Genomic DNA, 20230 nt, shown 5'->3' with positions numbered 1-20230 from the left:
GGACAGCTGGGAGAATTTGCTTTGCTGCTGGATGTTGGTCTGGCACAGACAGAAGGGGGGCAGTTGGCGTGAACAGAAAGCAAGCACAGTGCAAGAGTCAGATCTGTATCTGCTCAGAATGTGCTGGGTTTGTGGGTGCTGCATCCACTTCAAATGATAACTCTGCCGTACCTTCTTGCTCGTGCTGTGCTCTTGGTCCTCACTGCCCTCTACAGCTCCCTGAAAGGAGGCTGCAGCCAGGTGGGGGTTGGTCTTTCCTTCCTATGATCAGGTGATAGAAGGAAAGGAAATGGCCTGAAATTGTGCCAGGGGAGGGTTAGGTTGGAGATGAGGAAAAATTTCTTTGCTTCAAGAGTGGTCAGGGATTGGCACAGGCTGCCTAGGGAAGTGGTGGAGTCCCCATCCCTGGAGGTGTTCCAGAAAGGTGTGGCCATGGCACCTGGGGCTATGGTTTAGTGGCCATGGTGGTGCTGGGTGGCTGGTTGGACTGGATGATCTTTTCCAACCCAAACCACTCTATCATTCTCTGATCTGCTTCACCATCTGTGCAAGTCTTCTACCATGGCATCTGTTAAATATCATCTCCAAGTTTATAGTGAGTTAGAGGACTTCTGAGCTCAACTTGCAGTCTCTGCTATAGCAGCCCCCTGAGGTGTGCAGGGGCTTGGCTCTTGCAGCAGAGAGCAGCTTTGAGGTGTTGGTTCAGCAGCAGCCTCACAAGACCACAGCTGTTCGCTGACCCCCGTGGTACCCTGAACCCATGGCCATTGTTGGACCACTTGGCCCCTCCTGCTCCCCCCTTTCCCAGTAATGGTTCCTGTGGTGAGTCCAGGTTGTTTGGCACAGCTTGCACCCCATGGGGAGTGCTGGCTTTTCAGTCTTCTCCATCACAGCAAGCTCTGGGGTTTCAGTCTGGGCTTTTCCTTCTCTTTTTGTGCACAGGTACTTGGAACACCAAATGAAGACACGTGGCCTGGAGTCCACTCCTTACCCCACTTCAAACCAGGTGAGTTCCAAGTTCTCTTCCTGGAAAGAGGCAAGATAGAATGTAGGGCAAGGGGCAATGGTTTGAAACTAGAGCAGGGGAGATTGAGACTGGAGATGAAGAAGAAATTCTTGACAGTGAGGGTGGGGAGACACTGGAACAGGTTGCCCAGGGAGGTTGTGGATGCTTCATCTCTGGAAGTGTTTAAGACCAGGCTGAATGAGGCTTTGAGCAATCTGGTCTAGTGGAAGGTGTCCCTGCAGGGGGTTGGGACTAGATGATCTTTAAGGGCCTTTCCAATTCTGGCCATTCTATGAGTCTGTGATTTTATGCTAATGGTCTGGGAAGGATTTCCATGTGTGCTTCTACAAGGTGAAGAGAGGCTGAGGGGAGACCTTCTGACTCTACAGCTTCCTGACAGGAGACTGGAGCCATGTGGGGGTTGGGCTCTACCCCCTAGGAAGAAGTGACAGGAGAAGAGGAAATGGCCTCAGGCTGCCCCAGGGAGGTGGCTGAATGCCCATCCCTGGAGGTGTTTAAAGAGACAGGGATGTGATGCTGAGGGCCATGGTAAAGGTAGAGAATGCTTGGGCTGGGTGATCTTGAAGGGCTTTTCCAATCAGAAATATTCCTTCCTAGGGGCTAGCTAAACTACCTGGGCTGTAGATGGTTGGACTGGATGATCTTAGAGGTCTCCAACCTTAGTGATGCCATGCTATCAAGTTTCTGTGGTTTTCCCACTGCAGGGTGTCTGAGGCCACCAGCTCCAGCATGGCAAGACACAGTGCCCAAAGCACAAAGCCCTTTTTCTGTCTGCTGGTGGTTGTGCTCAGGGTGGGGTTTTTCTTTACTTTCACTTTGCTTTCTTTTGTGCTTTCTCCTCTTGAGTACAAAATGAGCCCTGATGTGGGTTCTGTGCCTTTCATTGGTGGTGCTGAGTCCTCAGCAGTAGAACACCTCAAACTTTGAGGAATACTGAAGGAGGCTGAAGAGCAGAGAAAAGGCTTTGTGAGAGCTGAAGTTTGCACTGGGCCATCTGCTAGAACCTTTTCAGTGTCTTGGAGTTGTCAAGCCCTGACAGGATGGAGAGCTGGGCCAGTGCCTACCTCCTCAAGTTCAACAAAGCCAAGAGCAAGGTGCAGTGGATGAGTAGAACTTTTTTTTCCAGCTGGTTCAGTTTTTCACTGCAATACTAAAATAGCAGAGAATTCTCCCCACATCAGGGGTTCATGGGGCTTACAGGCTTCTGGGGCTCTCATTCTGGGTGTTGATTAAGAGACAAACTCTCACAGCAACAGGCTTCTGACAGAGGTTCCAAGACCTGTAAGGAGAGGGAGAAGACCAGGAGGTGCCAGTGAAAGGCTCCTTGAGCTTGCTCTGCTCTGCCTTCCTGTGTGAGACAGGAACCTTTTCAACAGCAGATGGCAGCCAAGAAATTTCATTTCCTTATTGGACTTCCAAGTGTGTTAAGGGATTTGGGTTTATTGCCACAGAAGACCAGGAAATAACCTGGCAGGAGGCACTTCATTCAGTCTGGGCTTTTTGTACAAGTATTGGGTTGGATTTGCTTTATTTTCTCCATCCCATATTATGGAGTTTGGTGCCCACAGAGGTGGTCGAGTTCCCAGCCCTGGAGGTGTTCCAGAAACTTGTGGCCATGGCACTTGGGGCCGTGGTTTAGTGGTCCTGGTGGTGCTGTGTTGATGATTGGACTGGATGAGCTTGGAGAGCTTCTCTACCCTTAATGATTCTGTGATAGTTATACAAACAGAGGAAGAGGGCAGGATGGACAGGAGAAGTTCTTTACTGTGAGGGTGGGGAGACACTGGAACTGGTTGCCCAGGGAAGTTGTGGATGCCTCATCCCTGGAAGTGTTCCAGACCAGGCTGGATGAGGCCTTGAGCAACCTGCTCTGGTGGGAGGTGTCCCTGCCCATGGCAGGGGGGTGGAACTGGATGATCTTGAAGGTCCTTTCCAACCCAAACCATTCTATAAACTGAGAGCACTGAGGATACCAACAGCCAGTTGGACAAGGCTTTGGTGCTGGAAACTGAGTTGTGCAAGCAGGAAAACAAGTACTAGGCTTAAAGAGCTGCTGTGGTCTGAAACCCTAGGCACAGGACATGCAGCTGGGAAGCCTCCTGACAGCAGAGACTTTGGTTTTGTTTCCTGTTGGCTGCTTTCATGCTGTGATTTGGTAGAGCTGTGGAGAGCTCACCATAGCTAACCGGAGAGCAAGGCTTCAGCCTCTGCTCTGCCGGTGGCTAAGGCTCTGATCACTGTGGACAGCAATGGTCTCTGACTGCTTGGCATGCAGCAACACTGCTGAAAGGTGCTCCTGAGGCCAGCTGCAGCTGGCTTCACATGAGCTAGAGCTGAAGCTGACTGAGCTGAACATGAGCTGAACATCCTGAAATTCTGACTGTGTAATGGCCATGTTGGGTTGTCCTAAGGGGAGGAGAGGAAATGGCCTCAGGCTGGGCCAGGGCAGGTTTAGGTTGGCCATGAGAAGAAACATCTTGTCTGAAAGGGTTCTCACAGCCTGGCACAGGCTGCCCAGGAAGGTGGCTGAATGCCCATCCCTGGAGGTGTTTCCAAGAGGCAGAGCTCTGGTGCTGAGTAATCAAAGGTCTCAAACAGGTAGATAAAATGCAAGTGGCTTTCTGGCTCTTTCAGTGGCAAACCAAATGGTGACCATTTTGTATTCCTGGTGGAATAATTTCAGTTGGAAAAGACTGAACCCAGCACTCCAGGTGTGGCCTCCCCACTGCTGGGTGCAGGGGGACAATCCCTGCCCTGCTCCTGCTAGTTGCACACCATTGCTGATCCAGGCCACCTGTGCACACCCTGGCTCACCTCCAGCTGCTGTCACCCAGCACCCCCAGGTCTTTCTCTGCTGGGCACTTTCCAGCCACTGCCCCCAGCCTGGAGCCTTCATGGGGTTGTTGTGAGCCAAGTGCAGGACCCAGCCCTTGGCATTGTTGAATCTCATCCTATTGGCGTCTGCCCATGGATCCAGCCTGGCCAGGTCCCTCTGCAGAGCCTTCCTGCCCTCTAGCAGACCAGCACTGCCTGCAGCTTGGTGCCATCTGTGGTATCTTTAGAAGTGAATCCTTACTAAAGCAGCAGCTGAGGCTCAGGCAGCACACTGCAGGCTCAGTCACTCCAGACTTTAATTTAAATGTAAAGAAGAGCTATTGACAGGCACCAGGCATTAGGCTTCTCAAAATATTAATTATGGTGATGTTTAAATATTTGCATTTCAGCTAATCACACTTGGTTTCAGATGGAGAGCAGCAGTAATCAAGGAATGCACATTAGCTGCTGTGTTTTGATTAGCAGCACACAGAAATGCCTTGAAGTCAGACTGCATTTTAAGTGCTTTGCTTTAGACTGGGAGCTGATTATCAATAGTGCTAAAAAAGGAGCTGAAAAGTCACAAGTCTGCTCTGCTTCTCCTTCCTCATCAGGCTTTCCTTGCCTCTGGGAGGTGCTTCCAAGGCAAAGGTGGCAAAGGTGTAGCAGTGGATGTGATTCCCTGGCTGATAGCGGAGAACCCCCCTCTTGTTTTGTGTAACTTGAAATGCAGCAGCTTGTTTGCTCTCCTTCTCCAACTCCTTCCCAGGGCTGCTAATCAGCTCACCAGTGAATTCTGCTGCAATTTGCCTCTGTTTGAAGCTGCCCTTGATGCAGGGCTGTCAGATGGAGCCTGTTTGTCAGGCAGCTGATGGTGCTGGCAGTGCAGAGCCCAGAGCTGTGTGAGCTCGAGTGAGGGTGCAGGGAGCAGAGCTGGGGTGCAGAGGCTGTCTAAAGGCAGAAAGTAGAAAGCAACAGAACTGCTGCTGTTTGTAGCAGTGCTTGCAAACACTGAGTGCTGAGTGAGCTGGCTGGCACAGGGCTTGCTTGTCCCCTAGGCCTTCAGGCTGAGGACAGCTGGGAGCAGCTGTTTTAAGAACATCTCTTTCTTGGTCCTTTACACATCAGGTTTATTAAATCAAGCAACTCTCTCTTTTCCCTCTGCTCCTTTCTGTTTCCATTTTGTACTCATTATCATAGAACCAGAGAACTGTTTGGGTTGGAAAAGCCCTCCAAGATCATCCAGTCCAACCAGCCACCCAGCACCACCATGGCCACACGTTTCTGGCACACCTCCAGGCGTGGGGACTCCACCACCTCCCTGGGCAGCCTGTGCCAATCCCTGATCACTCTGGCAGAAAAGAAATTTTTTTCTCATCTCCAACCTAAGCCTCCCCTGGCACAATTTCAGGTCATTTCCTCTCCTTCTATTACCTGATACAGGGAAGAGACCAACCTCCACCTTACTGCAATCTCCTTTCATGAGATATAGAGAGGGAGAAGGTCTCCCTTCAGCCTCCTCTTCTCCAGCCAACATTTCTCTCTGGGTTGGTTGATGCTGCTGTTTTTGAGGCACAGTCCTAAAACCTTTCTGGGCAGATGTGGCACTGAGTGAGCTGTGCTGCAAGGCCTGAAGCTAAGAGCAGCCCCACTGCAGTTTGCTGTTGGGAGAACATTTGTGTGGCTGCATCATGGTGGTTTGGGTTTTGGTTGGTTTGTTTAACAAGCTGGGGTCTTCTTTGGGTTTGGGTGGTTTGATGTGGGGGGTTTCTCCCTGCTGGTGTGGCAGTTGCTCCTGTGCTGTTTTCTTTTTGCTGTCTTGGGACTTGAGCTGCAGTGCTTGCACAGAAATCCTGAAAACTGATAAATAAATTTGAGGAAGAAAGCCCTAGGCTTAATGCAAATAACTGAATGTGCTTCTTCTGTTCTTCCAGAGCACTTCACACACTACAGCCCGAAAAGTCTTAGACAAGCATGGAACAAGTAAGTCCTCTGGGGTTCTTTCCTTTAGTTACTCTTTGGACTCTTCAAGGATGTGACTTATGCCAAGCTGAAGTGATCCTAGTTAACTTGACCCGGCTCTGTCCTTCTGAAGGACAGCACAAATGTGCAACTTCTTTCCTGCTTCTGCCAGGAGCAGGCAAACCTAGAAAGACTTCTTTCATAAGAGCTTCTCTTAGACATTAAAAAGCTCTGGAGTCAGCCTGGGATGTGATCAGAACTTGGGTTAATGACCAAGTGGCAGAGACTGAGGGCAGGTTTGAAGGCTTCTGGGGGTTGGTGCTTTAGTAAAGTGGAAATGTCATGCAGTGTTCAGTACCACAGGATGGCAGGGGTTGGAAGGGACCTCTGGAGATCATCAAGTCCAGCCCCCTGCCTGAGCAGGGTCACCTAGAGAAGGTCACACAGGAACACATCCAGGTGAGTTTGGAATGTCTTCAGAGATGGAGACTCTACGACCTCTCTGGGCAGCCTGCTCCAGGGCTCCAGCACCCTTAAATCACAGAAGTTCCTCCTCATGTTCAGATGAGCTTCTGATGTTCCAGTCTGTGCCCATTGCCCCTTGTCCTGTCCCTGGGCACCACTGAACAGAGCCTGGCCCCATCCTCCTGCCGCCCACCCTTGAGGCTTTGATCAGCACTGATGAGATCCCTCCTCAGGCTGCTCTTGTCCAGGCTAAACAGCCCCAGGGCTCTCAGCCTGTCCCTATCACAGAGATGCTCCAGGCCTCTCAGCAGCTTTATGCCCATTTTCCCCAAATGGGAGCCACAGTGGCAAGCACCTCAGGAACTGGGCTGGCATTTAGGAGTGCTCAGCAGCTGCTGTTGGGTTAAGTGATACCATCCACGGCTCTTTGTCACTTTTGTGACAATGATCTTACAGGTCTCACAGATCTTACTCTTCTGTGACTCCATGACTGCCACTCATGAGAATCTGTGTTTGTCTCCCTAAACTAATACCAGTTTTGGCTAGAAAATTGAATTGCTTCCTTTCTGCCATTTTTGAGCTGGGACACTTCTTGCAGCTGCTGTGTGCTTTCCTATCACAGAGGACAGATAACCAAGGATTTCTGCTTTCTCATGCAGTTGTGTGGGGTTTGAGTTAGTGATGCAGAACACAGGGCTGGCATTGCAGCAGCCTTAGTGAAAACAGGGATTTGGTGCAAAACTGGAAGTTATTTCCTAGCCATCATCTTTTATAATTCAGTTCAGTGATGTCTTTAAATAGCTTGGAAAGGTTGAAGCTTTTGTTTGAGGATTTGAGAGCCATGCTGGCTGCAGGCAGATCCCCATGTAGATTATGTGCAATGCCTGCTTGACCTGAGTGGCAGAATGGGAAGAGGGGAAGGCAATAATCCTGGCTGCTGGGTGGAACTGGAGAGGTTAGGCTCTGCCTCTGCAGCAGCACACTGTCAGCATAGGGCTGCTGCACCTGCCAGTGCTGGAGGGCACAGAAGCAAAGTGGTTCCAGAGGGAGCTGACCTTTTGCTTTCAGGCACTGAGTCAATCCCATATCCTAAAGGCAATCATTCTGCCTTAAAATCATTGTAACTCTGTGGTATTGTGCTGAACAACAGGCTGTGCTGAAAATCTAGGGGAAAAAACCACCAGAAATGCTGGTGATGGGGTTGGAACTTGTAGCAATTTCAATGAAGGAAATGAAGATTTCCCTTAAAATTACTTAATTAACTCTCTGAAGCTGAACAAACTGTGCTGCAAGTCTAGGGGAAAGAATCCACCAAAAACGATGGTGATGGTGGGGACAGAAATGAAGGGTTTGCTTAAAATGATTACCACTCTCTGGTCTGAAGCTCAAGACACTGTGGTGAGGCCCTAGGGAAAGGCCCCCCCCAGCCTGCTGGTGATGGGGCTTTGTGTGTTGTTTCTTTATGAAGGACATGAAGGTTCTCCTGGCAGATAGGTTCTGTCATCCTAAAAGACATCAATAAAGCAGTCAAGTTCTCTGTTAAACTGAAGTGAAGCTGCAGATGACCTCTTGCAATCTTGTTTCTCTGCATTGGCAGCTCTGTGGGTACCACAATGTAAATGCCAGGATGTGCAAAACTCACCCCAAAACCTGCATCCCTTTAAATGCTGTGAAGTACAGCATGGTGCATGGCCACTGCCCGCTGCCTCAGCTGAATTCCCATCTCTGAGATCTGCTTTCCACACAGACACCTTTGCTGTTCAATTATTCACATGCCATGATAATTGCTGTAAGGGAGCTGATGTGCTGCTGGAGCATATTTGATCAGAAATTCAATGGAAGCAGCCACAGCTTTGTGATGTTTGTCCAGCTAAACCCTTCAGTGAATCAGATGACAGAGATGCCAGCTGTGTTTGCTTTGTGATCGCTGCTGCTGCACATACAAATGAATAAAAGCTTGAATTTGGAGGGGGGGTGCTGGGTTTATCAACTTAGAATGTTACTGCAGGGAATTTAAATGGGGGGGGGGGAGGAAACCCCCAACAACAAAACAACAAAAAGCAAACAAACAAAAGAAACAAACCAGAAACCCAATTTTTTTCTGTCTCCTGTCCCCTCCCATAAATATCTTGGTTGCTTTTTCGTTCCTATTGTCTAGGAATCCAGAACAGCTTTAAAATGTTGGTGCTGTTTGAGTCCAAACTTACAAAACCCAAGGAACTCTGGTGAGAGCAGATGAAATTCATGCTTCCCTCTCTGCTGCCACTGCATGTTAAGCACAGACCATCAGTTTTTGCCTTGACTTCTTGGTTAGATTCTGGAGCAGCCACAAAGCTCTGGCTTTTGGTCTGTTCTCTTGGTGTGCCTCAAACTGATCTCTCCACCCTGACATGAAGCAGGGTGGAGAGGGGTGATTTAAGCAGAACCTTCTATATTCCTTTTATTTGTTCATATTTGATCACTGCAGTGCCCTTGAGTCAAGCTTTCTTCTGCAGTCATGGGGGCAGGAATCCTTCCTGAGATGTTGACGGGCAGTGTTTGGTGAATCTCATTTTGCTGTCAGCTCCAGCCTCTGTCTACAATGCTGCACTAAAGCAGAGCCAGGAACTACTTTCTGGCCCCCAGGCCATGTGGCAGACCCTTGGCCACAGCTGCATGAAGGAACACTGTAGATCCACAGCTCCTGTGGGCTTGCTGCAGGTGCAGCTGTTCCTTTGCAGAGGGTTCAGGGTTACTTTTTCATCCAGCATCTCCAGACTAGCAGAAGAGCCACGTGGCAGACCAGGGCAGTGGTGTTTGCTAGAGTAAGACTGAAGGTAATTCAAGCTCTGCTGGTGGGAGCCTGGTACCTGCCACACTTTGGGAATGGTGCCTGGCATGCATTGCCCCAGATCTGTGTCTAGGAGTGGTTTTGGAGAATGCTGGTTGCCATGGGCTAAAATAGTCAATGCAGAGGGCATGGTGGGCACCTTAGATTGTTAGCTGAGCAGTCAGGCTCTCTGCTGAGCCCTGCTTAGTGCCAGGGGGGTTGGAACCGGATGATCTTGAAGGTCCCTTCCAAGCCAAGCCAGTCTGTGATTCTACAGAACTAGCTGCAGCTCCCTGACCATCAGGTGGTTGGTCAGGTCACATCCAGCACCACCCCCCTGCCATGGGCCTCCCACCAGCCCAGCTCACCCAAGGCCTCATTCAACCTGGCACTGAGCACCTCCAGCCTTGGAGCCCTCATTGCTTCTCTGGACACCCTGTCCCAGTGCCTCACCACCCTCCTGGGTAAGAATTGCTTCCTCATGGCTCAGCTCAGTCCAGCCTCTTCCAGTCTGAAGCCATCACCCTTCAAGCCCTTCAAAATCCACAGGCATAATGATCCACATTAAAGGATCTCTGACTGCCTGGATGTGGATCCACTGCCCATGGGCTCTCATTAGAACCATCTCTGTCTCCTCCTCCCAGTGTTTACAGGTCCTGCATCATGTCTCTGCTATGTCTGAGGAGTGTGGCTCCATGCAGCCCTGGATGCTTCTTTGTATGTAATTGCTTCCTCGGGGGGTTCTCAGTCAGGAGACCCCAGCACAGAAAGTTAACTGCAGACGTGTGCCTGGGGCCTGTCCTCCTGAGCTTTCTGGGCTGGGGGCCTTCTCTCAGCCTCCAGATCTCCACCACCTTCAGTGAGCTGCACAAATGAATCCAGAGCACTCCTCTTGCTGCTGTGACCATATAAAGCTGTTCTGTGACCTGAGAGGAGATCAGACCATTGAAGTTGTGGGCAGCTGTGGGTGCTCCCAAGGGCTTGGTGGATCTGAGGCCCCAGCAGGTCAGGTCTGGGGGTTACTGTGAGAATTGCTCTCACAGGGAGAGAACTACTTTGAGAACTGGTCACTAACAGCAAGGTGCCCTGCTCAGGGCACTGCCTCTCTGCTGCAGCCTGGCAGCAAACACCTGGGAGGCCTGAGCAAACAGCCCAGTTCTTACATTGCAGTGAAAGAAGAGTTCTTGAACCCAAGAGGATAAAATGTCAGACAGGAGGGCTTGAGAACAAGTCTTAAGAGGATTGCTGAGGGACCTCCTTCAGTGATGGATTCAGCTTTGGGGCTCTTACTCCAAGAAGGACATAGAGGACTGGAGTGCTGGGTTCAGTTTTGGGCCCTCACTCCAAGATGGACATCGAGGGGCTGGAGCAGGTCCAGAGAAGGGCAAGGAAGCTGGGGAAGGGTCTGGAGAACAGAGCTGGTGAGGAGCAGCTGAGGGACCTGGGGCTGTTTAGTTGGGAGAAGAGGAGACTGATGGGAGACCTCATTGCTCTCTACAGCTCCCTAAAAGGAGGCTGCAGCCAGGTAGGGGTTAGGCTCTTCTCCCTAGGATCGGGTGACAGAAGGAGAGGAAATGGCCTGAAATTGTGCCAGGGTAGGGTTAGGTTGGAGATGAGGAAAAATTCTTTGCTGCAAGAGTGGTCAGGGATTGGCACAGGCTGCCCAGGGAGGTGGTGGAGTCCCCATCCCTGGAGCTGTTCCAGAAACATGTGGCCATGGCACCTGGGGACATGGTTTGATGGCCATGGTGGTGTTGGGTGGCTGGTTGGACTGGATGATCTTAGAGGGCTTTTCCCACCCACACAATTCCATGATTCTCTGTTTCAGTGCTTTCTAAGGTGGTGCTAATGTTTCTGTACCAGTAATCCATTGCCTTTGTTTGCTAATGCCCACAGACAGCTCAGCTTTTCCTTCTGCAGTCATTTCCTAAGGGAAATCAGGGGGGATCTGTTGCTGCAGCCACCTGGCAAATTTGAAATTCAGAGTTGGGTTGGTGTTTTGGTTTTGTTTTGCTTTTTTCTTTGAAGCATTTTTTTGCTTGGATGTCTTCAGAAAGAAACAATCCAGGTTGTTGTGGGGGGAGGAGGAAAATCAGAGAGCTGTGACTGCTCTGTGTGCCAAAGGTTTCTTTCTGCTGTTTCTAGGGGGGGGGGGGGGGGGGGGGGGGGCGGTGTTTGGCTTTTGTCCAGGCAGTGAGGAAATAAATATGTGAGGAAAGAATGCTGTGGAATGTTAACTCCACTGCTGCATTCTCCTCCTTTTCTCATGCCCCCAGATTGAGTGCAGCTGATATAAATTCACCGTGCCCTGCTGTAAGAAGCATAGCAGGAAGGCATTCTTCCCCTCACAGCCAGGCTGTAAAAGGTGATTTTCTTTCACTCCCTTTGCTTTAAGCCTGTAAAAAGCATTAAGTGAAAAATCTGATCTATTTGTTAGGGCATTTTGTGCATTACCAACTTATATTTTCAGTTCTCCCTGAAAGGTTTATAGGGAACATAAACCTTGAAGAGTTCTTGTTCAGGATTAGAGACCTCTCTTCTCCATTTCCTGGTGCAATAATGGCTCAGAAGGTGGTGGTGGGGATGTTCCTCAGTATTTTTAGCTCTGTTTCTATTCCAAGGGTATTTTGTTCAGCTTGCTAAGGTGCATGAAGAATGCCCTGAAAAACCACTGTCCCTGATCAGATGACTTACAGACAGTAAAGAATTTCAAAACAATTATAGACCCACAGAATATGTTGGGCTGGAAGGGACCTCAAAGATCATCCAGTTCCAACCCCCTGCCATGAAAGGAGGCTGGAGCCAGGTGGGGGTTGGTCTCTTTGTCCTAGGAACAAGTGAAAGGAGGAGAGGAAATGACCTCAAGTTGTACCAGGGAAGGTTTAGGTTGGGCATGAGAAGAAACTTCTTGACTGAAAGGGTTCTCACAGCCTGGCACAGGCTGCCCAGGGAGGTGGCTGGATGCCCATCCCTGGAGGTGTTTCCCAGAGGCAGAGATGTGGTGCTGAGGGCCATGGCTCAGCCCCAGCCTTGGCAGAGTTAGAGAATGGTTGGGCTGGGTGATCTTGAAGGGCTTTGCCAGACAGTGATTCTTCTGTTCATGTCAAGTGTGGTGTTGCCTTCCAAAACTTGAGGTTGCAGAAGATGACACAGAATGAAGGAGCAGAGCTGAGGTTTCCAAAGGGCATTGGGTGCCCTCCTGCTTTGGATAGATTAGTGAATAGAATAGAATAGAATAGAATAGAATAGAATAGAATAGAATAGAATAGAATAGAATAGAATAGAATAATGCTGGGCTGCAGGAGCTGTGCCCTCCCATGGCAAACTGCACAGCAAAGGGTTTGCTTTGGGAGGATTCACCTGCTGCTGGGGGCATCCAGGCAGCATTTGTCTTACTGATTCATGTGGATAGGAGCTGCCTTCTGCAGTGCCTTGGAAAGCAAGTCACCCCAGCTTCAGGAGTTCACTGCACACACCCAAAACTTTTCTACTTTTTTTTCCCTCAAGAGCTTAAAACCAAACTTCAGTGATCTGAAGTCATGTTCTGCTTGACCAAATACTCCTTCCTCTGCAGCAGAAAGACCTTTAAGCCTGTTTCTGAAATTGAACCACATTCTTGTGATCTGGTGAGGTTTCCAGCCCCTCATGGTCAGACTCCTGGATGTCTGAAGGGAGGCAGGTCCATGTGGTGTCTATTTCTCCTGAGCTCAGGCTGCACAGGGCAGTTGGGGCTGACCTGAACACCACTGTGCTGCACAGATGCCAGAGTGCAGGCAGGCAGCAATGCTGCCAGGGTTCCCCCATCCATATCTGTGCATTACTGAGTGCCTGCTGCAGAGGCTGGTCTGGGTGCTGCAGGTCTGGCTGCTGTTAGGGCTAATCATTATTCCCCAGTGCTTAGGGTGGCAGCAAGCCAAGCGTGAACCTTTGGCCTGGCCATAGCATGCACGCCAAGGGCCTGTGTGGCCCTACTGCTGGGGACAAAACCTGCCATTATGCTGGGGACACAAAGCCATATTGTACCAGATTCCATCCTGTCACAGACTGAGGGAGGAGCTTTCAGAAATCAAATCTGGCTTTTTTTGGTCTTTGGCCCTTTTTGTTAACTGCTCTCTAGTAGACATTTAACCACTGAACCCCATCAGAAAATTCAGCTTTTGTTCCTGCCCCAGCCTTCCCTGGGGCAAACCATTCAGGCTTTAAGGATAATGTTGGCCAAAAAACCAGGAAAGAAACAGGGCCAAACGTTCTGACATCCCAGAGCAGTGAGGGTGCCCACCACGTGGCTTTCCCCAAGCAGTCCTGCTGCAGAAGATGTAATTTAGACACATCTTCATGCAGTGCATTCTCCAGGAGTGCAGGAACAGCTATCTGAAACAATGCAGCCATGCATTCCATGGAGGCTGACAGCCTCAGCACCCCACATTCATCTGTCTCCTGCAGTGGCCATGGGTTCCAGGAGTGACCTTTGCAGAAGTCATGAGGGTTTGGAGAAGGGTTTGATTCCTTGCTGTGCAAAGCTCCCTTAACAAAGGTAGAATGTAGGTCTTCAAAGAGACAGCTGAGCCCAGCTAAAGGTGATGACCTGAGCCCTGAGTTCCTTGGATGATGACCTCTGGCCTGTATTACACAGGAGGTGAGACTTGCTGGTTGTGGTCCCTTCTGAGCTGAAAATCTGTAAATGCTTGGGAATAAACACAGATAATGGGATATCTGGAATCTTCAAAGCACTGCAGGAACAACTAACACCACTCCCAGCACTACTCAAGATATTATCTGGGCAGGAAAACATAATAATTAAATCAGATTGGAATATTTCTGCAGACTGGGCAATGAATTTGGTCTTTTTTTTTTTTTTCTCTTTAGAATCCTTTTGATTAGAGAAGCCCTTTCAGCTCACCCAGTCCAGCCATTCCATGAGCTGGCTGGAGGGCTGAGCCCAGAGAGTGGTGGTGAATGGTGCCACATCCAGCTGGCAGCCAGTCACTAGTGGTGTGCCCCAGGGATCAGTGCTGGGCCCTGTGCTCTTTAACATCTTTATTGATGATCTGGATGAGGGCATTGAGTCCATCATCAGTAAATTTGCTGATGACACCAAGCTGGGGGCAGGAGTTGATCTGCTGGAGGGTAGAGAGGCTCTGCAGAGGGACCTCGACAGGCTGGACAGATGGGCAGAATCCAATGGCATGAGATTGAGCACATCCAAGTGCCGGGTTCTGCACATCGGCCACAACAACCCCATGCAGTGCTACAGGCTGGGGTCAGAGTGGCTGGAGAGCAGCCAGGCAGAGAGGGACCTGGGGGTACTGGTTGATGGTAGGCTGAACACGAGCCTGCAGTGTGCCCAGGCAGCCAGGAAGGCCAATGGCATCCTGGCCTGCATCAGGAACAGTGTGGCCAGCAGGAGCAGGGAGGTCATTCTGCCCCTGTACACTGCACTGGTTAGGCCACACCTCGAGTACTGTGTCCAGTTCTGGGCCCCTCAGTTTAGGAAGGAGGTTGACTTGCTGGAATGTGTCCAGAGAAGAGCAACAAAGGTGGGGAGGGGCTTGGAACACAAGCCCTATGAGGAGGGGCTGAGGGAGCTGGGGTTGCTTAGCCTGGTGAGGAGGAGTCTCAGGAGAGATCTTACTGCTCTCTACAACTACCTGAAGGGAGGTTGTAGACAGGCAGATGTTGTTCTCTTCTCCCAGGCAGCCAGTACCAGAACAAGAGGACACAGTCTCAAGCTGTGCCAGGGGAGGTTTAGGTTGGATGTTAGGAAGAAGTTCTATACAGAGAGAGTGATTGCCCATTGGAATGTGCTGCCCGGGGAGGTGGTGGAGTCACCATCACTGGAGGTGTTCAGGAGGAGACTTGATGGGGTGCTTGGTGCCATGGGTTAGTTGTTTAGGTGGGTTGGATTGGTTGATGGGTTGGACACGATGATCTTGAAGGTCTCTTCCAACCTGGTTTGGTCTATTCTATTCTATTCTATTCTATTCTATTCTATTCTATTCTCTAACTCTACAAGGCTGGGGCTAAGCCATGGCTCTCTGCTCCACAGTTATTCATTAGTTCTCAAAGCAGTTCTAATCTTGATTCAGGCACAACTCTTTCCTCAGCTGCTGTGGTTATGTTGCAGCCCCAGGTATCTTTGTTGCATTCCTATCCCATTCAGGTAGAATTTTTTGATTATTTGCTTCTTTGGCTTCTTGACTGATTTTCTGGTCTGGTCCATTCCATTCCATTCCACTCCATTCCATTCCATTCCATTCTTGATTGAGGAGGGATGTCCTTACCCAAAGCAGGGGGTTGGAACTCGGTGATCTTTAAGGTCCCTTCCAGCCCAAACCATTCTGGGATCTCGTTAACAGGTATCTTCTTTGTCTCTAAGCTGGGAGGACTCAGTGATCCTGAGGGGTCCCTTCCAACCCCTACCACTCTGATTGTCTGCTTCTGTGACCTTGGTTTCCTAAACTGTTCCTACTCAAAATGTTCTCAGTTTATATTAATTAGTCTGATTTTCTGGCTAAAATAGAATCTTAATGTGCCAGTGTCCTGGTTTGAGGCCAGGCAGATCCTCTCTTGCCCTGAGAAGGGCAAAAGAATGGCACTCATCACACAGATGGATTGCAGAAGTGATGGAGAGTTTAAATGGAAAAGCAGTAAGTGTTTTACAGAGACTACAAAGCAGTGACAAAAGAATCCCAAAGCATACAGAGGCCCTTACATCACACCCAAAGCCTCACAACACTTCCCTTCTCCCCACCTGAGGGTATACCCAAAACCCCCAGGGCTCTTTCTTCCCCCCCCACTGCCAGGCTAGTCTGAGGCTGGCCAGGTCGAGACTGTCCCTCCCCTGTTCTCCTCCTGGCATTAGGCCTAGCCAGGTCTAAGAGGCCTTGAGAGGCTCCCCCATCGTTGCCTGATAGGGAGCATCTCCCATGGGAGCAGAGTGGGAAGAAAGAGGAAGAGAAAGACTTTGCAGCTGGATTTATAGGGCGCAGGATATTATGAGTATGAAATACACCATTTCCTGTGTCCACCTACTTACTGGGTTAGACCCTTGGGACACCAGAGGTGTAACTTATGTGGCAGTCCAGGAAGCACCCAGCCTAAACTGCCACAGCCAGGTACATCCTGTCACTCCATGCCTCTGTCCAAAGTCCCTCTCCAGCTCTCCTATAGCACCCTTCAATCCTGGAAGGTGGCTCTCAGGTTGGTTGGAAAACACCTTAGAGAGCATGGAGTCCAACTGGACCCACTTACATCTTGCTGCTGACTGCATTACTCTCTTCCCTCACATCTTGCTGGTTTTACTCTACATTTTCCTACAACATTCCCAAGCAGGTGGTGACAGGAAAGTAAGGAGTTCCCTCACACTGCCCTTGTAGCTCTGGAGAGAGGCTTCCCAGGCAGCATCAGGGGGGCACTGCCATAACACCTGACAACAGGGGGAGGACGAAAACAGGAGGAGCCTGCACCTCCCAACAGACAAAGGTCTTTATGCAACAGGGTGCATGAGTTGTCTGTTAGAGCATTACTGGAGGTTAAAATTCAGTTCTTCACAAAGTTGTGTGAATCCTGCTGTTGTTTTAAGCTTGGCTCTTAGATGGTAACAGACATTTTTGGTGGCTTTCACTGTAGAGCATACAGGACAAGGGGGGATGGCTTCAGACTGGGAGAAGCTGGATTGAGATGAGACATTAGGAGGAAATTCTCCACTACAAGGCTGGTGAGGCACTGGAGCAGGTTGCCAAGAGACATTGTGCCCAGTTGGAGCCCAGAGGCTCTGAGCCTGGCGGTGTTCAAGGTCAGGTTGGTTGAGCAATCTGTTCTAGTGGAACTAGATGATCGTTAGGGTCCCTTCCAATCCAAACCATCCTGTGGTTCTAGGGATCTATGAAGATCTTTCCTGGTAGTGGCTCCCAAAAAGCTTCTGCCCTGTGTCCTGGCTGACAGGACTCAGTGTGTGAGGTGTGCTGGCTGCATATGGGATCAGCAAGCAGAGCAGTGAGCTTGCTTCTCAGGACACCCTCTGGTTTGTGTTTCAGGCTCAGCTACGTGGCTCACGCAGAAGACCTCGCCTCCAAACTGCTCCAGTGCTTCCCAAAGAACAGGCTGTCAGCACAGGCAGCCCTGAGCCATGAGTACTTCAGTGACCTGCCCCCACGGCTATGGGAGCTGACTGACAGTGAGTATGGACCCCCCAGCCTGCTTCATGGCTGCTTCCCCAGGCACACAGGTGTGGATGCTGACCCTCACCTGCAGCCAGCTTCAGGGATGTCCACAGCCACACACACAAGCTATGAGGCTGGAAATGACAGAGGGCAAAATGGGTTCTTTTTTGTTCTTCTGCCTTTTTTCTCTTTGCTATCTCTGCTCTGCAGTTTGCAGCCAGCTATCTGTGTTTGATTATGTGTGCAGCCAAGAGAATTATCTGAATTGTCATAAGGCGAGGGGAAAAACCCACGATTTCCATATTGAGTGCTTTTTCTCCACTGTGTAAGGTACAGCAGCTCTTAACTAGCTGCAGCAAGCAGGAGGAAAAAGCCAGCCCTGTTTGATTGCCAGAATCTGTGGCTGCTGGAGCAGTAACCTTTAAGCAAGGAGTCGGCCTTGGGGAGCCTGAGAAGCACAAAGCAGGCAATCAGTTAATTTGCTGAGCTGCTGTGCAGGAAGAGCTGAGGTTGGTACCTCAGGATGCTTGCAGACAGCTTTGCATTTCCTTTATTAATCAAAATGCCTTCCAGGTGACTTGGCAAACATGCTCCCATCACCACATATGCTGTCAGGCTTCTCCTTAAGGCTGGTCAATCATTTCTAGCACACATGTCCAATCTTTTTCAGTGTTAAAAGCACACTGCTGTTTGTACTGGGGGTGGGGGAAATATCATCATGCATGATATGTTTGATTCAGAGAAGGTTCTGCTGTTCAAAACAGCTTCCACAGGGGAATAGCCACCAGCACTTGGCTTTCACTCTGTGTGGGGAGGGGAAACATGCTTAGGTTCGAAGGGTGAATGTTAGCATTGGAGTGCTGGGTCCAGCCCTGGTGCTCCCAGCACAAGGAGGACATGGAACTGCTAGAGCAGGTCCAGAGGAGGCCACCAAGAGGATCAGAGGGCTGGAGAACCTCCCCTATGGGGACAGGCTGAGAGAGGGCTGTTCAGCCTGGAGAAGGCTCCAAGGAGACCTTAGAGCAGCCTTCCAGTAGCTGAACAGGCTGCAGAAGAGCTGGCGAGGGACTTTGACAAGGGCTGGGAGTGACAGGACAAGGGGCAATGGCTTTGAGCTGGAAGAGGGGAGATTGAGGCTGGAGATGAGGAAGAAATTCTTGACAGTGGGGGTGGGGAGACACTGGAACAGGTTGCCCAGGGAGGTTGTGAATGCCCCCTCCATGGAGGTGTTCGAGGGCAGGCTGGAAGAGGCCTTTAGCAAGTTCGGCTGGTGGGAGGTGTCCCTGCCCATGGCAGGGAGTTGGGACTGGATGATCTTTCAGGTCCCTTCCAACCAACCCATTCTGGGATTCTGTGATTTTCTGCCTTGGAGCAGACATCCATTAGCAGAAGATCTAAATCCAGTACTCAGGCAAGGAGTTCAGGCCTGCAGCAGTGGCCCCTGTGTGTACCTGTGACTGGAAACTTGACTTGCAACAAGCAAGCTCCCTTTCTGGTTATTCATCAACAACAGCTTTTGGTCACATCAGTGTCAGCATGAAAACTTTTATCTTCCAGATAAAAAGGCTTTTTCATCCTCATCAGCAGTAGTCATATTTCGAGCTGGTGCTGTGGCCTGGCTGTCCAACTCCTGTTCCTACCAGTACCGTGCTATGCCTCTCCCATTTGTAGTATATGAACATCTAGAGAGGTGGTAGCACCCCATCCTGCAAAGATTCAAGGTCAGGCTGGACAGGGCTGTGAACAGCCTGGTCTAGTTTAAGGAGCAGGGGCTCATTGCACTTGCCTGAAAGGGCTCTCAAAGCCTGGCACAGGCTGCCCAAGGAGGTGGCTGAATCCCCATCCCTGGAGGTGTTTCCCAAAGGCAGAGATGTGGTGCTGAGAGAATAGAATAGAATAGAATAGAATAGAATAGAATAGAATAGAATAGAATAGAATAGAATAGAATTAACCAGGTTAGAAAAGACCTCTGAGATCATCAAGTCCAAGCTATCACCCAACACCATCTTATCAACTAAACCATGGCACCAAGTGCCTCATCCAGTCTCTTCCCAAACACCTTCAGTGATGGTGACTCCACCACCCCCCTGGGCAGCACATTCCAATGGCCAAGCTCTCTTTCTGTGAAGAACTTCTTCCTAACATCCAGCCTAAACCTCCCCTGGCACAGCTTGAGACTGTGTCCTCTTGTTCTGGTGCTGGTTGCCTGGGAGAAGAGACCAACCCCCACCTGGCTACAACCTCCCTTCAGGTAGTTGTAGACAGCAATAAGGTCTCCCCTGAGCCTCCTCTTCTTCAGGCTAAGCAACCCCAGCTCCCTCAGCCTCTCCTCCTAGGGCTTGTACTCGAACCCCCTCCCCACCTTTGTTGCCCTTCTCTGGACAGAGCCTTGGCAGAGCTAGAGAATGGTTGGACTGGATGACATTCCAACCCAAACCATTGTTTCTGGGATTGAGTTCAAACTAGCAGCATTACTTCTGTCCATCCCCAGCCCTGTCACAGTCCATGTCCTGCCCTTGCAAACAGATCCCCGCTCTCCTCTCCTGCCATGCTGTCCCACCACTCAGTTTGCTGGCTGTGGGACTCTATAAGCTGAAGATCCAAAGGATGCTGTGCTGCCTTTGGAAGTCTTCCTGGGCTGAAAGAGATTGATTCCTCTGGGATGAAGGAAGCATCCAGAGTGCCACTGCATTCATCCCTTTCCCACTGAAGGGAAAACAAAACCTCACCACGCAGCGGTGACAGCTCAATCCTGCTGCCTGGGATTTAGTCTAGCCAGGATTTCCAGTTCTGCATCCTGCAGCAGCACTTTTTCTGTTAATGTGGACTTATTACCCACTTGCCACTTAGTTTATCAGGCAGTGGTTAAATCCAGCTCTATCAGTGAAGCAAATGCCTGCACATTATCACTCTGCAGCAGGCTGCCAACAGAGACAGCCTTGTCCTAGTCATTAACAAGCACAATGTATGCAGAACACCAGAGGGGAATTA

General features: G+C 50.2%; 1 protein-coding gene across 6 annotated transcripts in view; it reads left to right on the top strand.

The window, feature by feature from the left end:
• The window catches only part of CDK14 (cyclin dependent kinase 14), a 116371-nt gene that overhangs the window by 66606 nt on the left and 29535 nt on the right, over nt 1–20230 (top strand). For all 6 annotated transcript variants that reach the window (XM_068156908.1, XM_068156906.1, XM_068156909.1 and 3 more), the window contains 3 exons: nt 943–1006; nt 5776–5824; nt 17114–17253. In XM_068156908.1, coding sequence (XP_068013009.1) covers nt 943–1006; nt 5776–5824; nt 17114–17253 — 253 coding nt within the window. The remainder of the gene's footprint in view (nt 1–942; nt 1007–5775; nt 5825–17113; nt 17254–20230) is intronic.

This window comes from Melanerpes formicivorus, unplaced genomic scaffold (genome assembly GCF_026170545.1).
Source record: "Melanerpes formicivorus ecotype bairdi unplaced genomic scaffold, bMelFor1.0.p_v2 SCAF_35, whole genome shotgun sequence".
NCBI classification, from domain to species: domain Eukaryota; kingdom Metazoa; phylum Chordata; class Aves; order Piciformes; family Picidae; genus Melanerpes; species Melanerpes formicivorus.
This window is presented reverse-complemented; position numbering and strand designations above follow the sequence as displayed.